The sequence below is a fragment of the Dermacentor variabilis genome, chromosome 2 (assembly GCF_050947875.1).
Source record: "Dermacentor variabilis isolate Ectoservices chromosome 2, ASM5094787v1, whole genome shotgun sequence".
NCBI classification, from domain to species: Eukaryota; Metazoa; Arthropoda; class Arachnida; order Ixodida; family Ixodidae; genus Dermacentor; species Dermacentor variabilis.
The window spans coordinates 31961203-31982466 of NC_134569.1; the positions used below are offsets into that span (position 1 = coordinate 31961203).

General features: G+C 45.1%; 1 protein-coding gene across 1 annotated transcript in view; it reads right to left on the reverse strand.

The window, feature by feature from the left end:
* Positions 1–21264, reverse strand: part of LOC142570283 (uncharacterized) — a 108237-nt gene that overhangs the window by 53377 nt on the left and 33596 nt on the right. The window contains exon 5 of the mRNA XM_075678678.1: positions 1606–1750. Within this exon, the coding sequence (XP_075534793.1) occupies positions 1606–1750 (145 nt within the window). The remainder of the gene's footprint in view (positions 1–1605; positions 1751–21264) is intronic.

The window sequence follows — 21264 nt, forward strand, 5'->3', positions numbered from 1 at the left end:
TCTGACTCCGCCTCCTGTGATGCTCACTGGGCAATATGTAGGTAATAAATAAATAAAGAATTCAGTGGTGAGTTAGCGGTAAAGCCTAGAGAAATGCATTAGTCTTACGTCGCACATCATTGAAGTCCCAGATCCATAATTTAAACCATGTTCATTGACAGCTCACTCGCCACACGTCCAGCCTCTTCGATGAGCGAAGTACAACTGACTGTGATCCGGAGCACATACCGCCGTCAATCACACTATGTATTCGTCGTACACACACACATATATATATATATATATATATATATATATATATATATATATATATATATATATATAAATTGTGCTACTTGACTGGCTTCCCACTGTCCACATACACTTTTCTTCCACATTAGCACGTTTGCACTCGTAATGGCGAATATAGTGCAGTCTAACGCTGTGGTAAACACCACGCGGAGGTACCGGTGGTAGCGCACGGTGACTCTGTGTTAAGGGGAGCATACTGCGTACGGGTAACTCGCGGTGGTAAGAGGAGCGCCACCCGACAGCACCCATAATGCAATATCGTGCAATAAATAACGTTGTTTTGATGTTATGCAATGCTATACGAAAGCGTTCCTTTTAGGGCAGTGAGGCATTTCCTGAGACACTTTGGCGTCGAGTTGCTGTGTTGTTGAGCTCTTTTTTTTTTTACAGGCAACGCGTATTAGTGTCTTATCGCAGTCGACGCCTTTTCCTAGCTGTCGAACCTGTTAGAATGGTTAGCAGATTTCAGTTGATCTCGTCTCTTCAAACACATAGAGTAACAAACTGATAAAAGCTCGACTGTATGAGGTCGGGCTTTCCAGCGTGTTGAAGGTGACGACGACGAAGGCGGGTTTCGTGGTGATTAAAAACAAAGTAAAGGTATTTACAGACTATTTGCGTGCTGAGTGGTAGTGAAGAATGTCGAGACAAGAGGTCAGAGGCAAATGTAGTCCATGGGGGCTGCTTATATAGCCAGGAAACCCCCCAAAAGTCCCCCGTTACCCTAAGTGGTAAACTCATTGTTATATTGATAGGACATAAGCCACGTCAATTATTTGGCTCGATGACGGTAAGGCGTCACTTCTCCTGTGGCGGTGACCACAAGGCCATTCGTTTATCTTATTCCGGATTGGTGGCGAGAGGGTTTCTGTTCCAACTTGGTGACAAATACGTCGTCTTCTATCTGGTGGGCAAGGGGGCTTGACTCCGCGTCAGGAGACAGATCCTGTCGTGGGAGCGACCGGGAGCAATTACGTAACACCCCAAAAAGGCTCAGCCATCAGCACCACCTCACATACAAACACCCGGGAAATCAGTGGCACACCAAACTTGCTTTTGTAGCAAGAGCAGAGCCAGTGACCACGCACAAAAGTCTGCAGGACCAAGCTGATCTTGCCGATACTTATAGGCCGATCATAACCAAACGTTAAGGTAAGGCTAGGAAAAGCTTTTCTACTAACACAGCAACGCAAAGCTTCGCCAGCCAAATATATCGTTGAATGTGTTCTTAAATAAACACATAATGTAGGCAAGTGAAGGGAGAGATAAACTAGATAAGACTAGTCAAATTTTGTAGCGACGGTGATTCCGTACCAAGGACACCGAGCTCTTGTAGGATTTGAAAACCTTGTAGCTGAGCGCCGGCGCCATGTGGTAAGCCAACACCCAGCCCACCATGAGGGCGACGCCGTCTTCTTTGTTGGTGGACTCGAAGGAGCCCACATACTCACCGATGTTCCTGAAAAAATAAAGAAGAAAAAAACGTGGTTGCAGGGTTTGCACCCTTTGGCGAACAATGTGTCGCGAAAGTGCGCGAACAACTATTTCAGAGACAGGCACTTATTAGTTAAACAGAGCCATGAGCACGGATAGCATAATGATAATGTTCCAATTATTTTAAGTTTCGGTGCTCCACCTGCAGTATCATCACGTCGGCCGGCCGTGAGCGGTGAACGATAAGAAAAGAATACAGCAGAACGGAATGAATCGTTATATTATGCCGGCCATGGTTATCACGACGCTGTCATTGTTCGACTCTGGTGAGGTTAGCGCAGCTAAAGAAAGAAATAAAGGAAGAGAGGGCAAGAACCAATTACGTGGCAGAGCCAACTGTCTTCAGAAAGTCTCTTTTGTAAACCCCTTCCCATTGCTCAGAAACACCCCTTCGACTGCACAAACTGAGATGAACGCTAAAAATAAAAAAAATCATTTAAGCTGTGTTAGTAAATTAACCTTCTACAAAAAGAAAGAAAAAGAAAAGAAAGACAAAAAGGCTGTTACCGCGATAGGACGCTTGGTGAGCCATAAAAAACACAAAAAGCGATATAATGGTGGCAACGCCGCCTTGAAGTTCCCGCACCAGCTCGACCGTGAGGTGACGAACATTGACTGCGTATGCGCGTGCCTAAACGCACATCGTGTTATAAAATGAAGTCAGAGGCTGAACTTTAGAAGTTTGGGAAATTTTACTGAACCACAGCGGTCCCAGTGCGGACAAATACTTTGAAATCTGTGACGTCACACTGACGACTCGGCCCTGTGTTACGGCGCGTAATACGAAAAATAGAATTTTGACCTACATTTTCTCTTGTGGTGATCAACCTATTACGGCGACAACCATGCGAATAATGTCCTTCAAGAATATGTTAACAATCTAGACTGATATGTTTCTTATTAGCATGCCTTTAAATTCTGAGGATTCAAGAGCCACTGCTCGGTGAATGGGGGCGTTACTACGAATGAATGGATAGATAACGTGAGCATATCACATGTAATCGAGTTCCATCAATCTCGTTCTTTAATTTTTGCGTCTCCGCCGAGTCGTCTCCTGACCTTTGAGGTCCCTGGTTTGTTTCAAGAGGGCATCGTGTCTTTAACAACTTCGTTTACTTCAGCTCGATAAGCGTCTAGTGCGATATGAACTTGATTCGATATTTTCCTTGCGTATGCTCCCTCTTACCTTTTAGGACTCGCCACTGTAGCCCGGTGGCTATGGCGATGCACTGCTCAGCACGAGGTCGCGGGTTCGTTACTGGCCACGGCGGCCACACATTCATGGGCGCAAAACGTAAGAACGCTCACTTGTGTTTGTGCACAAGTTTCATTTATGTTTACGCGCTCGTTAACCAATTAACTAGCAATACGGGAAATACCTAGGGCTAAAATTTCTTGATGGCCTTAGTTCTTATTCTTATTTCGCAAATATACATATATCAAATGAAATATGAAGACGTTTCTCTAAAAATTAAACGAGGTACAGTAGGTTAAATATATTGTTGAACTGCCGGTTAAATGTAGATGTATGGTCCAAGGCTAGTGTTTGGTGCTTGCTATGACAAGGCCCATGTGTGTTCAGAAGGTGCACCTATATTGAGATAAAAAAATCAGAGCTTCCTTTAACATACAAAGCAATTTTCGCAGTGGGGAGAATGTGACCAGCACTAGGGCGCTAAGAGAGTTGCAGGAACTCAGAGAGCTATCATGAGTGCAAACGCAGCACACCATGCCTTCAAGCGTGTTAACAGACGGTATAAATGATAGCTTTTGAAAATTGCTCGTTGCAGCAAGAAAGATCACACTTTTATGCACTCTCTCAACATAATTTCACCATTTTGTATCAGGCTTTTCTGTGAAAACCAGTCATATTAAATATAACAGGCGCGCGCTATCAACAGAATCAGTAGCACACGACGCACGATTCAGGACAGGCCTCTGACCGCAGCGCCTCTACTGCTGTCATGAAGTGGAGAAACAGTGAACTACGCCGGTTGGCACACCTACCAATCTAGCCGCCGTACAAAAGATGCCTTTGGAGACAACGTTTCGGCAACGTTTCAATGATATTTTGACTTCGCCTGAATAAGTCCTCTTCAAGACCACTTCAAGTATCCGTCTTCCTGTGAACTTGTTGGAGTAGCGCCCTTCGAGTACACCGAAAGTTTTATTTCGCGTTAAATACACTGTGGACCAATATAAACGTTTCAGTTTAAGTGCTTTGTAACTTTTTTAATGTTTACTTGCCTTATGAACGATTCGTCGAGCAAATGCATCTCGCTGTCTTGGTCGACATTCACCCCCTCCGGTAGGTAGCGGTTAATGGTATATATCCATCGCTCCGATGTTATCTGTTCTCTCGTCAGGTATCCCACGTCTGTGTCCAAAAATAAAGAGAAAAAAAAACATGATTTCCGCGTATTAACGTTAACTTGATCTTGCTTAGTTGAGCTTTCTCCAATATCGACTTGTTTTAAAGAAAATGCTGTCATCAATTAAAAAGGGATGACATTTCCGTATTCAAACTAATGCGTTCAACACGTCTCGATGTCTGGTTTGCACCATATAGTTAACGATAGGCTGTATGATATATTAGATTTTCGATTTTCCCGGGTTAAATCGCAGAAGAAGAGCAGAATGTAGCGCGAAGGTATCAAGATCCACGAGTCTTTAGAAGTGTAAGCATTTCATAGATATTCGTTTGTGCTCGTAAGGCTAGAAAACGACCCTTCAGTCTGTGCTTATCTATCAGATGCAAGCCAATTAACAACTGTTTGTCACTTGCAAGTGTCGGCCCCCTACCTGGGCGCTGAACGAATAAAGAAACAGTATGCACAGCAGCGCTGTAGCATTGCCATTTATATTGATATCGGACATCTGCGAACCTTTTGCTATCATTTGACGAATAATGTCATTTAAGAAGATGGCGCTTATTCCCTTTAAGTTTTCCTACTACTGATACGGTATTTCTTTCGTATAGTGTAGCTTGTATGTTTTAAAACATTAGAATAATGCTTGTTCTGATATGTTGAAAGAGGTATCCAGCAACTAAACGGGAAACGCTTCTTCAGAGAAAAAAGCAGAGAGTGTCTCAGTTCCTGCGCGAATAGCAATTAAAAATATTATTTTTAACAGTTCTTATATAAGTAGAATTAAGCTTACAAAAAAAAAAACGAATGAGATCCTTTGGTGGCACCTACGAGATATACAAGGCTTACTGCACGCCTTTCAGCAACACGAGGATGCACGAGTGGGCACAAAAAAGAAAAAAAAAGAAAGGGAAGTAAGCAAACATACAGACAACTCCCGCAACTTGCAATGGGTTATAGTTAGTGCTCGTTTTCTAAGGGCACTTTGCCCTCTTTGCAGAGACACAAACGCCTACGTCACGGACTGCAGATTCGTATCCAGCGACAGCGAGCGATAGGCTGGCGCGCACACGTCTGGAAAAAAACAATGGCGATCGATCCACTCCTGTTACCAAACACGTCACGTTGCCACTCTAGAGGGGTGGCACAGCCGCTGCTGCAAGATTAAATTTCCTAGAGCTCGTGGCAGCACGTACACAATTTCGTTGTCGACGCACTTAACCAACGGCGGGAACATGCGCATTAGTTTATTCAGTTTCGCTGCGTTGTTGTGTGAAAGGTTACTTACTAGTTACGTCATCGAATATAGTCAGCTCAGAGGGAATGGAAATCAAATTTTAGGTTTTCAGTCGTCGATGACTATGGCCTTAAAACCGTCGTAGTGGCTTTGCGTCAATATAAGGTGCACACTAACGTCATCGAGGCCGCCATATAATATTGCACAGCAAACACTGTGGATGGCTGCGCGTTATCTAGTTCGACTCATTGCTAGCAGTGCTGTGGTAGCTATGAGTGCAGGGCAACAATACGGCGTGTGTGACGTCGCGTGAATATTCCCTGTAGCACCATTGTTCAGCAGCTCAGTCAGCCGTTTTCAATTGCAAGTCACTAATGCTTCACGAGATTAAAAAAAAGAAACACTGGGACTATAAGGTACAGCATTGTGGAAGGCCCCCCGCATAAATTTTCGCAAGCTAAGCTACTTTAACTGGCCATCATATCTAAACGCACGAACGCTTTTGCATGACGCCTCATTCAGTATGTGGCCTTCCGGGCAGGAATCGAACGCCGGTGATATCGGGCTAACATGCGGTAGGTGATATCCATTAGGCGTTTGCATCTGAAAAAAAAAAGAAAGCCCCGTCGAACATTGTTCGGCGGTTAACACATTGTCAACAAATGCATACTACATTACTCAGCATACGTTTTCTACTAGTTTACATGAAGAAGAAGTTACCATACACCGTGTGGAGTGAACTGATACAAACGTGTCGCTACTGCCGGTAATGTCACTATTAAAATGAATTAAGTTGTCGGGATTCACGTGCCTAAACCACGATATTATTATGAGGCACGCCGTAGTGGGGGACTCCGGAAATGTGGAACACCTGGTGTTTTATAATGTGCACTTAAATGTAATCTTAAATCTAATATATATATATATATATATATATATATATATATATATATATATATATATATATAGATATAGGACTAGGCAACTAGGACTTAAGTTTCCCTGCAGTGGGGGAGGTCCCTCATGGGGCGGCAACCAGTATAGAGCGCGCACGCACACACGCACCCAAACAAATACACGCACACAAATACACGCACACGCACGCACACAAACAAGTACACGCACACACACAAACAAATACACGCACACGCACACCAACAAATACACGCAAACGCACACATACACGTACACACGTACACACACACCAACAAATACACGCAAACGCACACGTACACACACATGCACACGCACGCACACAAACAAATACACGCACACGCACGCACACACAAACAAATACTCGCAACCGCACACGCACACAAACAAATACACACACACAAACAAATACGCGCACACACAAACAAATACACACACACACAAATACACGCACAGGCAGACGCACACACACAAACAAATACACGCACACGGACACAAACAAACACACGCAAACGCACACACACACAAACAAATACATGCAAACGCACACGCACACACACACACACACACACACACACACACAACACACACACACACACACACACACAAATACACGCACACGCACACAAACAAATACATGCAAACGCACACGCACACACACATACACACACACACGCACACGCACGCGCACGCACACAAACAAATACGTGCCCACACACGTACACAAATACACGCACAGGCAGACGCACACACACAAACAAATACACGCACACACACAAGCAAATACACGCATACGCAAACGCACACACACACAAATAAACGCTCAGGCAGACGCACACACACAAACAAATACACGCACACACACCAACAAATACACGCACACACACAAACAAATACACGCACACGCACACAAACACACGCAAACGCACACGTACACACACACACACACACACACACACACACACACACAAACAAATGCATGCAAACGCACACACACACACACGCAGACAAATAGACGCACTCGCACACAAACAAATACACGCAAACGCAGACGTACAAGTACACACACACAAACAAATACACGCATAAGCACACACACAAACAAATACACGCAAACGCACACGTGCACACACACAAACAAATACACGCAAACGCACACGCACACGCACACACACACACACAAACAAATACACGCAAACACACACACACACACACACAGACAAATAGACGCACTCGCACACAAACAAATACACGCAAACGCACACGCACACACACACAAACAAATACACGCAAATGCAAACACACACACACAAACAAATACACGCAAATGCAAACACACACACACACACACACACACACACACACACACACACACACACACACACACACACACACACACACACACACACACACACACACACACACACACACACGCGCGCGCGCGCGCGCGCGCACTAGTGAACCCTGGAATTACAGGATCGGGCATTGAAATAGGTCAAAGAATAGAAGCACGCAGCAAAAAACCAAGATTTTGCTGATGTTCACTCCGGCCAGATCAACCGATTAATCGCGATTGAATCATTAGAAAAAAACTGGCGAGTTAGAATAGCTCCGTACAACGCACTGCTGGTAAGAGAATCATACCTAGTACTTCTCAAATAGGTGCCACAGTGCTGCAATTAACCTGCCGAGGTGAAACAGGTCAAAGAATAAAAGCAAATAGAAAAAATTCCACAATTTTATTGACGTTTCACCTCGGGAACGGCGTTCACTCCGTCGGAGGCCGGTACCCAGCCGAAACGTCAGTAACATCCTGTTTCTTGCTCTATGTGGTTCTATTTCACGACCTATATATATATATATATATATATATATATATATATATATATATATATATATATATATATATATATATATATATATACACTAATTAATGGGGATTAAATCATTAATGGAAGAATTGGAGAGTTAGAATTGCCGCGCAGAAGGCACTAATGGTTATAAGGTCGCCTCCAGCGCTTGTCGAACGGCTACCGCAGTGATACAGCTGACCTGTCAAAGGGGGAGGGCGAGCCCCTCTTCAGGAATGAAGAGGGGGGGGGGGCAGGCTCCCCTCCTCCCGGCCCTTCTTACTTTAAGCATTGCTCGCGACCAAACAGAACACACAGCACTGCAGACAGTTTAAAGACCAATCGGAATTCAAGATCAAGATCAGCGCGTGCATTCAAGATGAGGCCATCACAGAGTCTTAGTGGACTCCTGAACGATGCGAGGTTACACTTATCTTTAAGTTTTTAAAAGAGAAATAAAACATCTAAAAATAATACTAAGGTTGGGCCGTTTAAAAAAAGAAAGAAAATGTGCCGAAGGGTGGACATAGTGTGCAGGTCCAGTCTAAAGATGGTTAGCGCTCGGCGGCGGTTGCTTCCCCCGCACAGATGTGGCTGCCACGTATACAGCTGGGAATCGAACCCGCAAGATGATGCTCAACAGCTAGCTTGACGTATGAACTATGTACAACCAGCCCGGTATTTCATCCTATACTAACTGCTTCAGTAAAGCTTCGCTTCACATAGCTTCTGAAATGTGCGTTGGATATGCATATCTCTTTTTTTAGACGCCTTTGCCGCTGTAGCGTAGCGCTTCTACCAACGCAAGCTAACGCAACCGGAAGGTCTCTTCGATAAGACAGGAAAGAAAACAACAACTTTCTCTCTCAAATTCCTTCATAGCACCGCATATAGCCGCCATTTTTCTCGAATGAAAGTGCAACTTAAGTTTTGCGCCACATATGTGCGATGTACTTTGCACAGGCGAAGCTTCTTTTTCGTGTTGACATCACATGCGATGCAGACACTGTTCCACGTACTGTAGGTACAAGATTTTCAGCAAGAAGATTACAGGCGACCTTTAGAAAACCAGGGTACAGTACGTGCTTATATAGTACATTATATTGCGCAACTTGCCTTTCTCTTATTATTATTTCTTGTGTGGGCTGACTGCGCGCTACACGCCAAGTGTACAAAGCGCTCCCTACGTATATCGCACCGTAGGAAGTAGTTTGCACATATGTTTACGACATGAGAAAAGGTGACCAAGCAATCGCCGGGTAGAAGCGAGTCATTCAAAATTTATGTGTCCCGTCGAATGCTCTCTTGGGTGCACAGGAAGTTTCACACGACTCGAGAGGTTTGGCGTAACCATACTGTCGGGCACGAAGCCAGGTCCATTTGTTCTTCTGTCGTCTCGAGTTTGAGCCCCGCCGGAATTATTACGAAAGCAAACATTGCTTCAGTCACTTGTCGCGAAGGAAACCGATTTTCTTTTATGGTTGAAAAGTGTAGACGTACCACAAAGAGCCACCACAGTGGCACTCTCTTATTTTGTTGTTTTGCGTTGACATGATTCTTTGCCATGTTCTTGGTGTTTAAGAGTAAAATTGAGCTCCATGTATGAGTCAACCTACTGGCAAGCTGGCTTTTTTAGGTATACAGAATTTTAAACTTCGGCGGACCATCTTTCTTGAAGCATGCAGTGAAAATAGCACAAGAAAGAAACACGTTAACCAGGCAAACTTATCGAACTTATCGTGGCGTCTTGGGCGTCACGTCTTAGGCGACGCATTAAGACATGACATAACAAGAACCTTATTGAGGTCCTGAAGAGCTCACGTCTGGGGGGACCCGGGATGAGCCGCTGGCTTCACCCATGACGGGAGTGGCAGGTGGAGACCCACCGCAATGTCATAGGCCTTTTGGATGGCCTGGAGTTAAGAAGGCGCCCACACTAAGATGACAGACAATGATGCTAAGCGCTATTGTCCGCCCTCTTCTTTATGGTGTTCTGCTTGGCTCTCAAGACGCCCATATGGACCTATACAAATTATAGCCAAAATTTCATTTCATCTTGCGTTTATCGGAGGTGGTAATGTTCCCGTAAAATTTTATTCTTAGGAATAACAATGCCTAGTAATTGCCTCGTTGGTCACAACCGCACCTCAGTTAAATTTGTGAACGCGAAATAGCAAGCATGTCGGCGGCTGATGTTACAAACGCGAGTTGAACTTGAAAGAAAATCTGCTGGAGCCTATAAATGAAAGACAAATTTGGAGATCTACCATCAGAGGGTAGGTAACTTTATATAAAAAAAGACATAATATGAGCGTTATAACTACAATTATGACATGTGTATGCTTATCGTGCACCAGCTATGGTCAGTAAAGAACAGTAAGTACTGAAAGCGGTTAGTCCCAGTATAGGTTCTGAAGGAATAATACGCTGATAGAATCTGTTGCTTATCTCGACGCTGGCGGTTGCCTTATATTACGAATACCAATTGCTTCACGTATTGTAGAAAGATGGGCTAGTCAGATTTCTGATAAGAGAGGAATTTCCAGCTCTTCAGAAGAAACAGAAAATATTCAGAGAGTAAAAGAGAACAGGACAGGGGGGAGGACGCTGGGCTTCAACGGATGTTACTCTCGAAAAAAAAAAACAAACAAACAAATGGACCCACATATGACGTGGTGGGCGACGAGACCTATAATCATGGCACCTGGTAAAGGCATTTCTTACAAATGTGTAGCACTCAAGTTTTGACGCGGATATTCTGTGAATACTTTGTTTCTTAAGAAGCGCTGGAAATGTATCAGTTATCGATTGTCTCCAGATGCTTAGCATTGCGCTCTTTTGGTTGCGATAAACTGTTGTCAAGCACAGCAAAGAAAAATGTGCTTGTCCGACGCTCATGTTGGAACGTATATGTGAAGCGGCTAATTGAATGCTGTGTAACTAACGGCGGTGTAGTGCACATTCGTGCACGTTCACACGCTATATGCCGTAACACAGACGCTAAAAGAGGCCGACGCAAAGCGTGATAGGTCACCTACGCAGCACGTCACGAGTACAAATGTCATGTATGACGCTTGTCGGGGGAAGAGTTGGGATGACAGGTGTATGCACAGACGAATACGAAAGAACAAAACAAAACACTAAAGCTGCATTCAAGACGACGAGCAAAACGAGAACAAGCTGAAAGCAGGAGCCAACGTTTCGGCAAGTGGACTTGTCTTTTTCCAAGTCGACATATGCTTTCCTTGGCATAGTATATATAGGTATGGTTCTTCGAATGGGGAGCGGTGGTAAGGCGGGTGGGTGCGGCAACGACCGAAGGCAACGACCCCCCCGCATTACCCCTTCTTCGTTTTAGAAGAACCCTACATCTATATACTGTGCCGCGGTAAACTTATCTCGCCTTGATAAAGACAGGTGCACTTGTCGAAACATTGGCTCCCAGTTTTACCTTGTTCTCGTTTTGCTCATCGTCTTGAATTTCCATCTCCCGCCTTCCCCGTGTTTTCCCTATCTATACATTTAGCAATTCTGTGCCTTCTGTGTCGCAGTGGCACTGATTTATTCTTGCCTATGGGACAAAAGTGGGCCCTCACTCACTGACACATACGCAAAGGCTAAATAAAAAAAAGCGAATAAGCGTATAATATAATGTCCTATTCTATTAAGCGCTATGTGTGCCTTGGGGATACCTGCATTTATATAGAAGCTTTGCGTAGGGATACCTGGACACAGGTGCGCCTAATTACGCTACTATTACAGGTTTTCTTGGTGGAGCTTGAATTCGGCGCATTATATATGGCCTTCATATATATATATATATATATATATATATATATATATATATATATATATATATATATATATATATATATATACATATATATATATATTCGCAATTTTATAAGGCGAGATAGTGACCGTCCCAGTAGCAACCAGCAGGAGTAGCGACGACACCAAACCAGCAGGGGGAAGCAGGCAAACAAAGCTTCGCCTAAATAAAGGCTCTTGTAGCGAAGTTGCAACTATATGCATGAGATTGCTATGGAAATTCTAGGTATTATTGTATGCAAATTTTCGTACACCACAGGCCGTGTAATCGAACAATATTGCTTCGTAGCCTATAGACACGTAACCAGAGTGATAGTGCGTGTGCACCGCGAAATTCACCAAGAAGCAATAGACAACGACATGACCTATCAATAACGCCTTTCACTACTAGAAGTAATTGCTTTAAATATTCCTTTTTTCCCGGGAACTGTTATGGAGTGGAATAACTTAACTAATCAGTCTGTGCTGTCACCAACGCTAACATCATTTGTATCTAGTTTAGAGTGACTGCATTGCATATTTTGTTGCTTTATCAGATTTACGTGAAACCTATATTGTTTGACTGTGTGTGCAAATTTTGTTGACTATGGAATATTGTAAACCGCACTGCTAAAATCCCCCCAAAGGGGATTGCAGTATAAATAAATAAATAAATAAATAAATAAATAAATAAATAAATAAATAAATAAATAAATAAATACGTTTTATGCGCACAAGCTGCTTCAGAAACCTAAACTTCAGCAAGCATGCAGGAATTGTACCAGTCTCCTCCCATTAAAGCAGCGTTCAAGCACGAGCAGCGTTCAAGGTAAATATACGAGAACTTCAAGAGCCACCTGGAATTTCGTAAAGAACTCCCCCCCTACCCTTGCGCAAAGAAAAGGGAAAAAAAAGAAAAAAGAAAACACACATCTGGAATAATGGTATTAGATTTGCCTATATGTCGTAACCGGTGGCAACATCATGAACCCTTCATTGTCCATAGTTTTCGTGACTTCACTATGTTAACACAGTCTCAAATAATTTTTTTATGTTTCCATATTTTTCCTTTTCCCATTGCTTCTGTCACGTTTTCAAGCTTTTCTAAAAAATTACGTATCTATACTTGCGTCCGGAATCAAGGTCCGAACGCGAGAAGCGTATAAAGTAATTCTCTAACGCACCCGCTTAAATTAAAATTTCTACCTAAGTTTACCAAACGCCTTGTTTATCTTTAGAAATTTTCCACTGAGGAATGATCCACTTAGTGACTCGGGTAAGGCTTTAATTGTTAGCGAACGCTTGAACTAAAGTCGATGCCTCGAAAATTTGAGTGCACCTAGTTCATTTCTGTAATTTTGGTAATTTCTCTAAGTTCTCGTTTCCACAGCATCTAGAGATCTTAAACTGTTTAATGTGCCGAACTTCGCGCAATTAAGCGAGATTAAGCGGGCATCTCCGGAAAGCGTGCAGACCGTAAGATTATACCGTAGGTTCTTGCATAAGGGACGGGATTCGCCGAAGCAGATGAATGTCGCGCTGCCTGTTTCAAAAAACGAATACGTTTTTTGTTCGGTTGTTGCAATCACATAAACGTTAACCAAGCTACTTAGCTGGGGGATAGAAAATCGCTGGAAACAGACTAGTTTTGTTCGGATGTCGCGTTTGGAAGCGCCACAGGCATTAGGCGCCTCAATAAACGTTGCCCGGAGTTCTTGCAAGTACCCGTCTTCCATGTACTCAGAAAACAGAAAAGAAGGAATCTCATAAGTAATCTCCTCGTTTGCGTATTTCTCGCTTCACGACACGTTACTCTTCTCCATTGTTATTCTGATGTAACCTTTCTTTTTTGTCTTATCGACGCCACTTAAAACAAATATAGGTGTGAGAGTAGCAGTTTTTGAGACCGAATCGAATACAAATCGAACCGTGCCAGAAGCTAATTGAATCGATACGAATCGAATATTGAATAGGTTTCGCATAGTTTGCGAATGTATAGCTTTCTCGCCCTTAATATGAAACAACTTCAACAACCTGGTATTCACAAAAATAAAACGTTTTTGTCAATGAATACCGTGCACAATATAAAGCAAGCTTTATTAAAAGCACATAGGAAGCGTTAAGAGCAACTAAGCAGATTGATCGCAAAAAGAGGGTTCTTAGGAGAATGCGTGGTCATGCGCTACCATAAAAAGTTTATAGCGGAAACCTTGTGAACTAATTAATACCTTTGTATACCGTTGCGACCAGACATGCGTTTCGTCTGCGGCGACGGCAGAGTGAAATAAAGTAGCAATTTACTCTAGTACTAACTGGCGCGGCCGATGATGCCACTATTGTATAACGTATGTCGCACTGGAGTGTATTCTAATTTATTCCGATGAGAGTACACAGGTAATGCAACGATAAATAGTATCAAGCAATACCCACTGACGAAGGCCGTGTCAAAAGCGCGTTTTATTGCGAGTGATCCTGTTTAGCCGGAAATGTCTGGTCGACTGAAAAGCGCAGCGTCTTCTAGTATACATTAGGTATACTGTGGATTGGATGAAAAATATCGCATTTCGGCTTCAAGGTCACTTTTGATTATGTACATTCAGCTATGCGAAGTATCTTAAAAGTATTAATATCTTCAAATTGTGGCTATTTGATTCCGGGACCCTACCGAATAATGACTGTTCGATCCGAGGACCGAATAAAATAGGACAATATCCGATTCGGTATTCGAAAGTTTCAAATATTCATACACCCCTAAATGCAAATGAAGGTTATTTATTTATTTCAGTATGCTGTCAACGCAAACTGGTGTTCTTACGGGGGGGAGGTGTACTTAAAGAATTAAGCATTGCAGATATAGCAGTTATGGTAAGCAGTTATACAATGGTAAGGGTACAAAAGAAGCATCTCTAAGGATTTCAAGCGTCTAAGCATCAAGCATGCCAAGCTAAGGGTACAATGATGCAAACAAATAAGTCAAACAAAATGTAAGGCCATGTAATGGCCATGTAAGTCAAACAAATGTAAGGTAAATGTAATGTTTTGTGTACTTCCTAAGTGTCGCGAGTCGCCCGCGTGCTTTGTGCATAGACAGAGGGTCCAGCTCCCTCCATGTCCGAAGGGCAACCGTTTGGGTTTGAGGAGGGGTCAGAAGGCCCGCGTGGTGTCGGGTGACGAGTCATTGAGCGCACCAGGGGGGTGCGGTGCTGATTCGGCGAAGGCGGTATTGTGCGCACTGAGTGGCATTCCGCCGACGGCCTTTATAGGTCCACACAGAAAAAACCTTGAATGGGGACTGCTGCACGCGGTGTTGTGGCGCCGGTTCCCGAGTCCCTGGCCGGCTGGAGACGCCACCGAGGTTTAGAAGAACCTAGCAACATTGACCACGTGCTGCATGTACGGAGCGGGGGTCTACTTTCATACGCGCCCGGGAGGCAATCGTCGGCCTTTGTTGCTGGGTGCTGAGAAAAGCCCCCGTGGTGTCGAATGACAACTTACAGTGTGCGCTGTAGAGATGCTGTGCGCATGTGAGGAGCACATTTGGAGAACGTCGCCTTCTAAACACGCATTCGGAGAACTTCGTCTTGTAGACAATAAGTTCGGATGCCATGGATGGTCATAATTCCCCCACGCGGACAAACCTTGAGTGCAGCTGCGGTACGCGGTGTTGAAGCCCCGGCTTCCGAGACATTTGCGGTGTAGAGACGCCACCGAGGTTTGAGACGGCCTAGAGACGCCATCAGGGTTTGAGGCGGCCTAGGAATAAATTGTGCGGGCCTGGCGTGTTTTGCTGATGCCGTCACTGACTACGTAAAAATGAGAGGGGAACGAAATTTTAGGAAGAAGGAAAACCGTTTTGTTTTCCAATGTGTTTTCTTTTAAGAGTAAGCCCATCCCTTTAGGTTATGACTTAACAAACTTTTGGCTCTCATTGGCAATTGAATCTGTGGGACGGACCATCCCTTTTCTTTGTCTGTTTGAGCTATAATAATCGGAACGATATGCTGTCCCTCAGACTGGGCTGAAATCAGAATTGCTGATAGATCAGTGGGGCTCCGTACATGTACGTTAAAGCGAGACTGGGTTGAAATCAGGATTGCTGATAGATGAGTGAGGCTTCGTACAATGTACGTTAAAACGAGATTCGGCTGAAATCAGGATTGCTGATAGATGAGTGAGGCTCCGAACAATGTACGTTAAAACGTGATTGGGCTGAAATCAGGATTGCTGATAGATGAGTGAGGCTCCGTACCATGTACGTTAAAACGAGATTGGGCTGAAATCAGGATTGCTGATAGATGAGTGAGGCTCCGTACCATGTACGCTAAAACAAGATTGGGCTGAAATCAGGATTGCTGATAGACGAGTGGGGCTCCGTACATGTACGTTAAAGCGAGACTGGGTTGAAATTAGGATTGCTGATAGATGAGAGGCTCCGTACCATGTACGTTAAAACGAGAATGGGCTGAAATCAGGATTGCTGATAGACGAGCGGGGCTCCGTACATGTACGTTAAAGCGAGACTGGGCTGAAATCAGGATTGCTGATAGACGAGTGACGCTCCGTACCATGTACGTTAAAACGAGATTGGGCTGAAATCAGGATTGCTGATAGACGAGCGAGGCTCCGAACCATGTACGTTAAAATGGGACTGGGCTGAAATCAGGATTCCTGATAGATGAGTGAGGCTCCGTACCATGTACGTTAGAACGAGATTGGGCTGAAATCAGGATTGCTGATAGACGAATGAGGCATCGTACCATATATGTTAAAACGAGTTTGTCTGAAATCAGGATTGCTGATAGATGAGTGAGGCTCCATACCATGTACGTTAAAACGAGATTGGGCTGAAATCAGGATTGCTGATAGATGAGTGAGGCTCAGTACCATGTTCGTTACAACGAGGCTAGGCTCTGACAGTAATTGAGACAGTCGAAGAGTGAGACTGTTTCTCAATTGTTCAAGTTCTAATACATTTGTTTTATTCGCCATGTATATAGAAAAGTGTACTTATAAATATTTCTTGTGCATCTGATCTCCATCGTTTCCTGTCTGCATTTGATCAACTACTGCCGAAAATTGTCCGAGCAACTGCACGTCCCAACGGAGAAGCGAGGACAACAGACGAACGAAACTTTACTCAAAGAACAAATCATGTATCAGAAAAAATAAAATGTGGAGCATAACTGACATATGAACGATATGTTTTCGATGTCCTAAGTTTAGGGCACTTCAAACTGCACTTCAAATAGCGGGGCCAGTGCGCATACAGGGGTGAGATTTAACGATCTGTTAGCCATACTGCATGAACACGCACACACGCACACACGCACACACGCACACGCACACGCGCACGCATATATATATATATATATATATATATATATATATATATATATATATATATATATATATATATATATATATATATTTATATACACGACCGTGGCGCTTGGCTTATTCCAAAAAAAGAAGAAATCAAGAAAGATGTGTAATATGGTGCTAGCTTAATCGTTTTCATTTTAACAGCAAGGCAAACATGGATGCTACTCGTGAAAGGCGGCTTAACGGTTAAAAATGTAACGGTTTCAAAATTCATGTTTGAATAGGTTTCTTCACCAAAGCCTTTCACGGATAGTGCGAAGTGAGGCAATAGTGCCTGTTATGGGCGGAAAGCGATCTTAAAGGATAAAAAAGTAAGCTTTTACTAGGCGTAGATATTCCTCGCGGCATATATATGGAACACGCAAAGCCGTGGATTGAGCGTGACTTTGCATATTCAGCAAACGCAATCGCCTTACGCGAAGCACAAATGGCATGAAAGCAAGGAATTTCGTTTAATCGGCTCAGAAACGCCGCGCTGTTCTGTAGGGGTGGCGTACGTAGGCTACGCTCAACGTGAGCGCGCAGATATGAAATATCTGTCGCCGGAGGCTTGGCGGCTCAAAGATCGTGCTTTATTTCTCGATGCAACAATATTTTTCCATGAATTGTAAGCGTTTGCTCGTCTCAAGAGGTAGGTTTTACCCGTACGTTTAAAAATAGTATGAGGCTTCAAAGGCTTAAAAAAATATTGCAGGCCTTTGCTGTTCTTAGTACTGTGTCCTTGCTGCGCCAATCGGTAGAACAGCAGCTAAACCGTTATCAAATGCGAGATATTTATTGTTTCATTTTTCATTCGGAGGGAGGGAGGGGTGAGGAATTAACATATCATTATAAGGAAACCGCTTTTGGGCGAAGTAAAATTAAAAAGGTTTATTACTATTTTAAGTGAATTGTCCGCAACGCGAATGTAAAGAAAGCTTGCGGCAACGCTCAAAGACGTGTAATATGGGATGCCGCCGATAGCGAAGGCTGAACACGTCGTTTCCCCATCTCCGTATAAGTGCTACATTGCACGAAGTTTGTTTTAGAGCGCAGCTCTTTGGCGTCCGTTCCTGGGTTTCGCGTCGTCGTCGGCCTCGTAACCAGCTCCGCCCCCCTTTCATCCCCCCAGCGCTAGCAGCGACCGACTGATACCGCTGGATGCCGCTGACGCCGCTAGAGAGTCAAGATAACGTGACTGCATAGAACACCGTCGCCGCCATGCAGAAAGAGGAGGAAAGGGTCCCCCCCCCCCTGTATCGGCGTCAGCGGCATCAGTCAGTCGCTGCTATCTCTTCCCTCCTCCCTTTATCGTGTTGTCCGCTTGCTGCGCGCGCTTCTACCCCCATCGTTTGCCGCTGGGTGTACACGCCGCCCCCCTCCCCCCTCTTCCTGCGAGTCTCCGGTTGTCAAAGCGCCGGCTCGAACTTAATTCCTTTCTTCGCTCCTCCTCCAATGCAACCCCTGTGCGGTGGCAATCAGAGAGCCAGATCGGTGGCGGCGGGTCTGTATATGTGCACCGCCCGAGCCGAAATTGCCGCTGCCGTTCGCCCTGTGCGGTGGCAATCAGAGAGCCAGATCGGTGGCGGCGGATCTGTATATGTGCACCGCCCGAGCCGAAATTGCCGCTGCCGTTCGCCACTGCGAAATTATCTGCCAGTTCTTTCTGAGCCATGAGCGAGACGACCGATGGAAGTCCTCCGTCTGCTGCTGCTGCTGCTGCTGCTGCTAAACGAGCTGCCAGAGCAGAGGCCCAGCGCCGTCGCCGTCAGAATCCAGAGGTGCGTGCCGCCGAAGCAGAAGCTTACCGTCGCCGCCGTCGAGATGATCCAGGAGTACGGGAAATATAAAAAAAAAATTCTGTGATAGCGCATACATGTGTTGCTCGATTTCTTTGCCTCAATCTATCGAAAAGGTGAAACAGCTTATTTGCTGCGCTCAAATTTCGCATTAGGAAGTCACGTAATCGTCGGTAATTTTTTATTCAGGCGTCCCTAATTGCTTTGTTCAAATACTTCTTCAGGAATTGTGAGACGGTACGCAGGGACTCTAGCATTGACAAGGCGCTTCTTCGGCGGCTTCTTCTTTTTTTTTTAAAGTTGCATTTTTCAATATTTGCCTTCCATGCGCTACGAGATACAATACAAGCTATACCACAATGCAGTAATTTTGGCACAGACACGGCTTCATTTAGCTCGCCGAACGTTTTTCGTGACATGCGTACGTAACACACACACACTTGCTAAAGCACGACGCACCTTATTAAAAAGTTGGAAGGCTATTGAACCTACAGTTGAAGCCGAAGAAAAAGTCATCCTGAGTGAGGTGATGGCGGGGGGGGGGGAGGGTTGAGAGAGATAGAGGCGCAGGTACCGTGCACTGCACTTGGTCGCGCCACTCTTAGCGCGAGGGGAGTAGCAGGAACGCCGGACTCAAATTTAATTCACTGCTCCATGTCCGGGAACAGCCTACATTTTGACACATAATCACGCGTTAATAAATTTAAATAATTTCCGAGACCTAACATGTAAAATCTACGATCCGATTGTGCGGCATTCCGTTACGGGGAGTGTTGCGTTTCGCCTGCGACACGTGGTTTTGCCGGCGCGACTGCGGCGGGGCGGCAGACATTTTGGCCCGATCGTCGTCGCCGCAACACTCATCGCCAGGTGTTTCCAGGCGCGTCTGCGGCGATGCGACCGCCTAGGGATCTCGTTCCAGTCATTGTGCCCGAAACAGGCGATGCCAAAGCAGGGATCTCATTCCAGTTATTGGGCCCGAAACAGGCGATGCCAAAGCAGGGATCTCGTTCCAGTCATTGTGCCCGAAACAGGCGATGCCAAAGCAGGGACCATCTTCTCGTTACAGTCATTGTGTCCGACCGGCAGCGCCACGACAGGGTGCTACGAGATCGTGCGCAGCGCCACGACGGGGTGCTACGAGATCGTGCGCAGCGCCACGACAGGGTGCTACGAGATCGTGCGCAGCGCCACGACAGTGTGCGTCACCATTAGCCCATTGTACATTCACGTGCTCGTCTTTTGAGGGGTTCCTTCTTGCCCTCAACTGCGAGAGTATAAAAACAGCTGCCCCCGGACGCCAAAAGGAGGGCTCCGATTTCTTCTGTTGAGTGAAGTGCTCTCCCGTCTCTCTACTACGGTCAAACCTGACCGCCAACTCTTTGCGATGTTAAAATAAACAAGTTGTTTCGTTGTTACCAGTCGACTCATGCTTTGCCGGGACCTTCGGATGCTTCCAGTTGTACCCCAGGCCGCCAGGCCAACGCTACCCTTGGGGCTTGCGACCCAGGTACAACCACGGGCGTCAGCGCCGAGTTCCCAACAGATCGTACCAGCAGTCAGATCCCAAACATCTGGTTGGCAGCGGTGAGATCGCCTACGACTTCAAACAACGGTCTGCCAGCGGCGAGATCGCGACAACGGAGGCCAGCAGCGAAGAGATGCAGTTGACTGTATGCTGAGCAGCTCAACGACGATCCGGGAGCAGTGCAACGAGCCCTGTGTGACGACTGGTTGCCTGCAGCGGAACGACTGCGCGGAATTCCTGCCTGCGAGGTTTGGTGAGTGCGGGACTTTCTTCTACTGAGCTTTGCCAGGCTTTTTGTTAGTGTCAGAAACAGAGCTGGTAATTGTGGTTGTCGTTGCTGCCGGGTTAGTTGCGGCAAGACAATAGTAAGCAGTAGAGAAAGCAGCATTCAGAGCAGCCATGGATTTGAAGTCGTTGCGCAAACCGAAATTGTTGGAGCTTGCAAGAGAGTTGGGTCTGGATGTCTCAGACAAACTAAGAAAACCGGAACTGATAAAGGCTATTCTTGAGTTAGAGGCTGAGGATGACGAGCTGTCGGAATGCCTTGAGACCATTGAAGAGAGAGAGACTGCAAAAAGACAGGAGCGCGAAC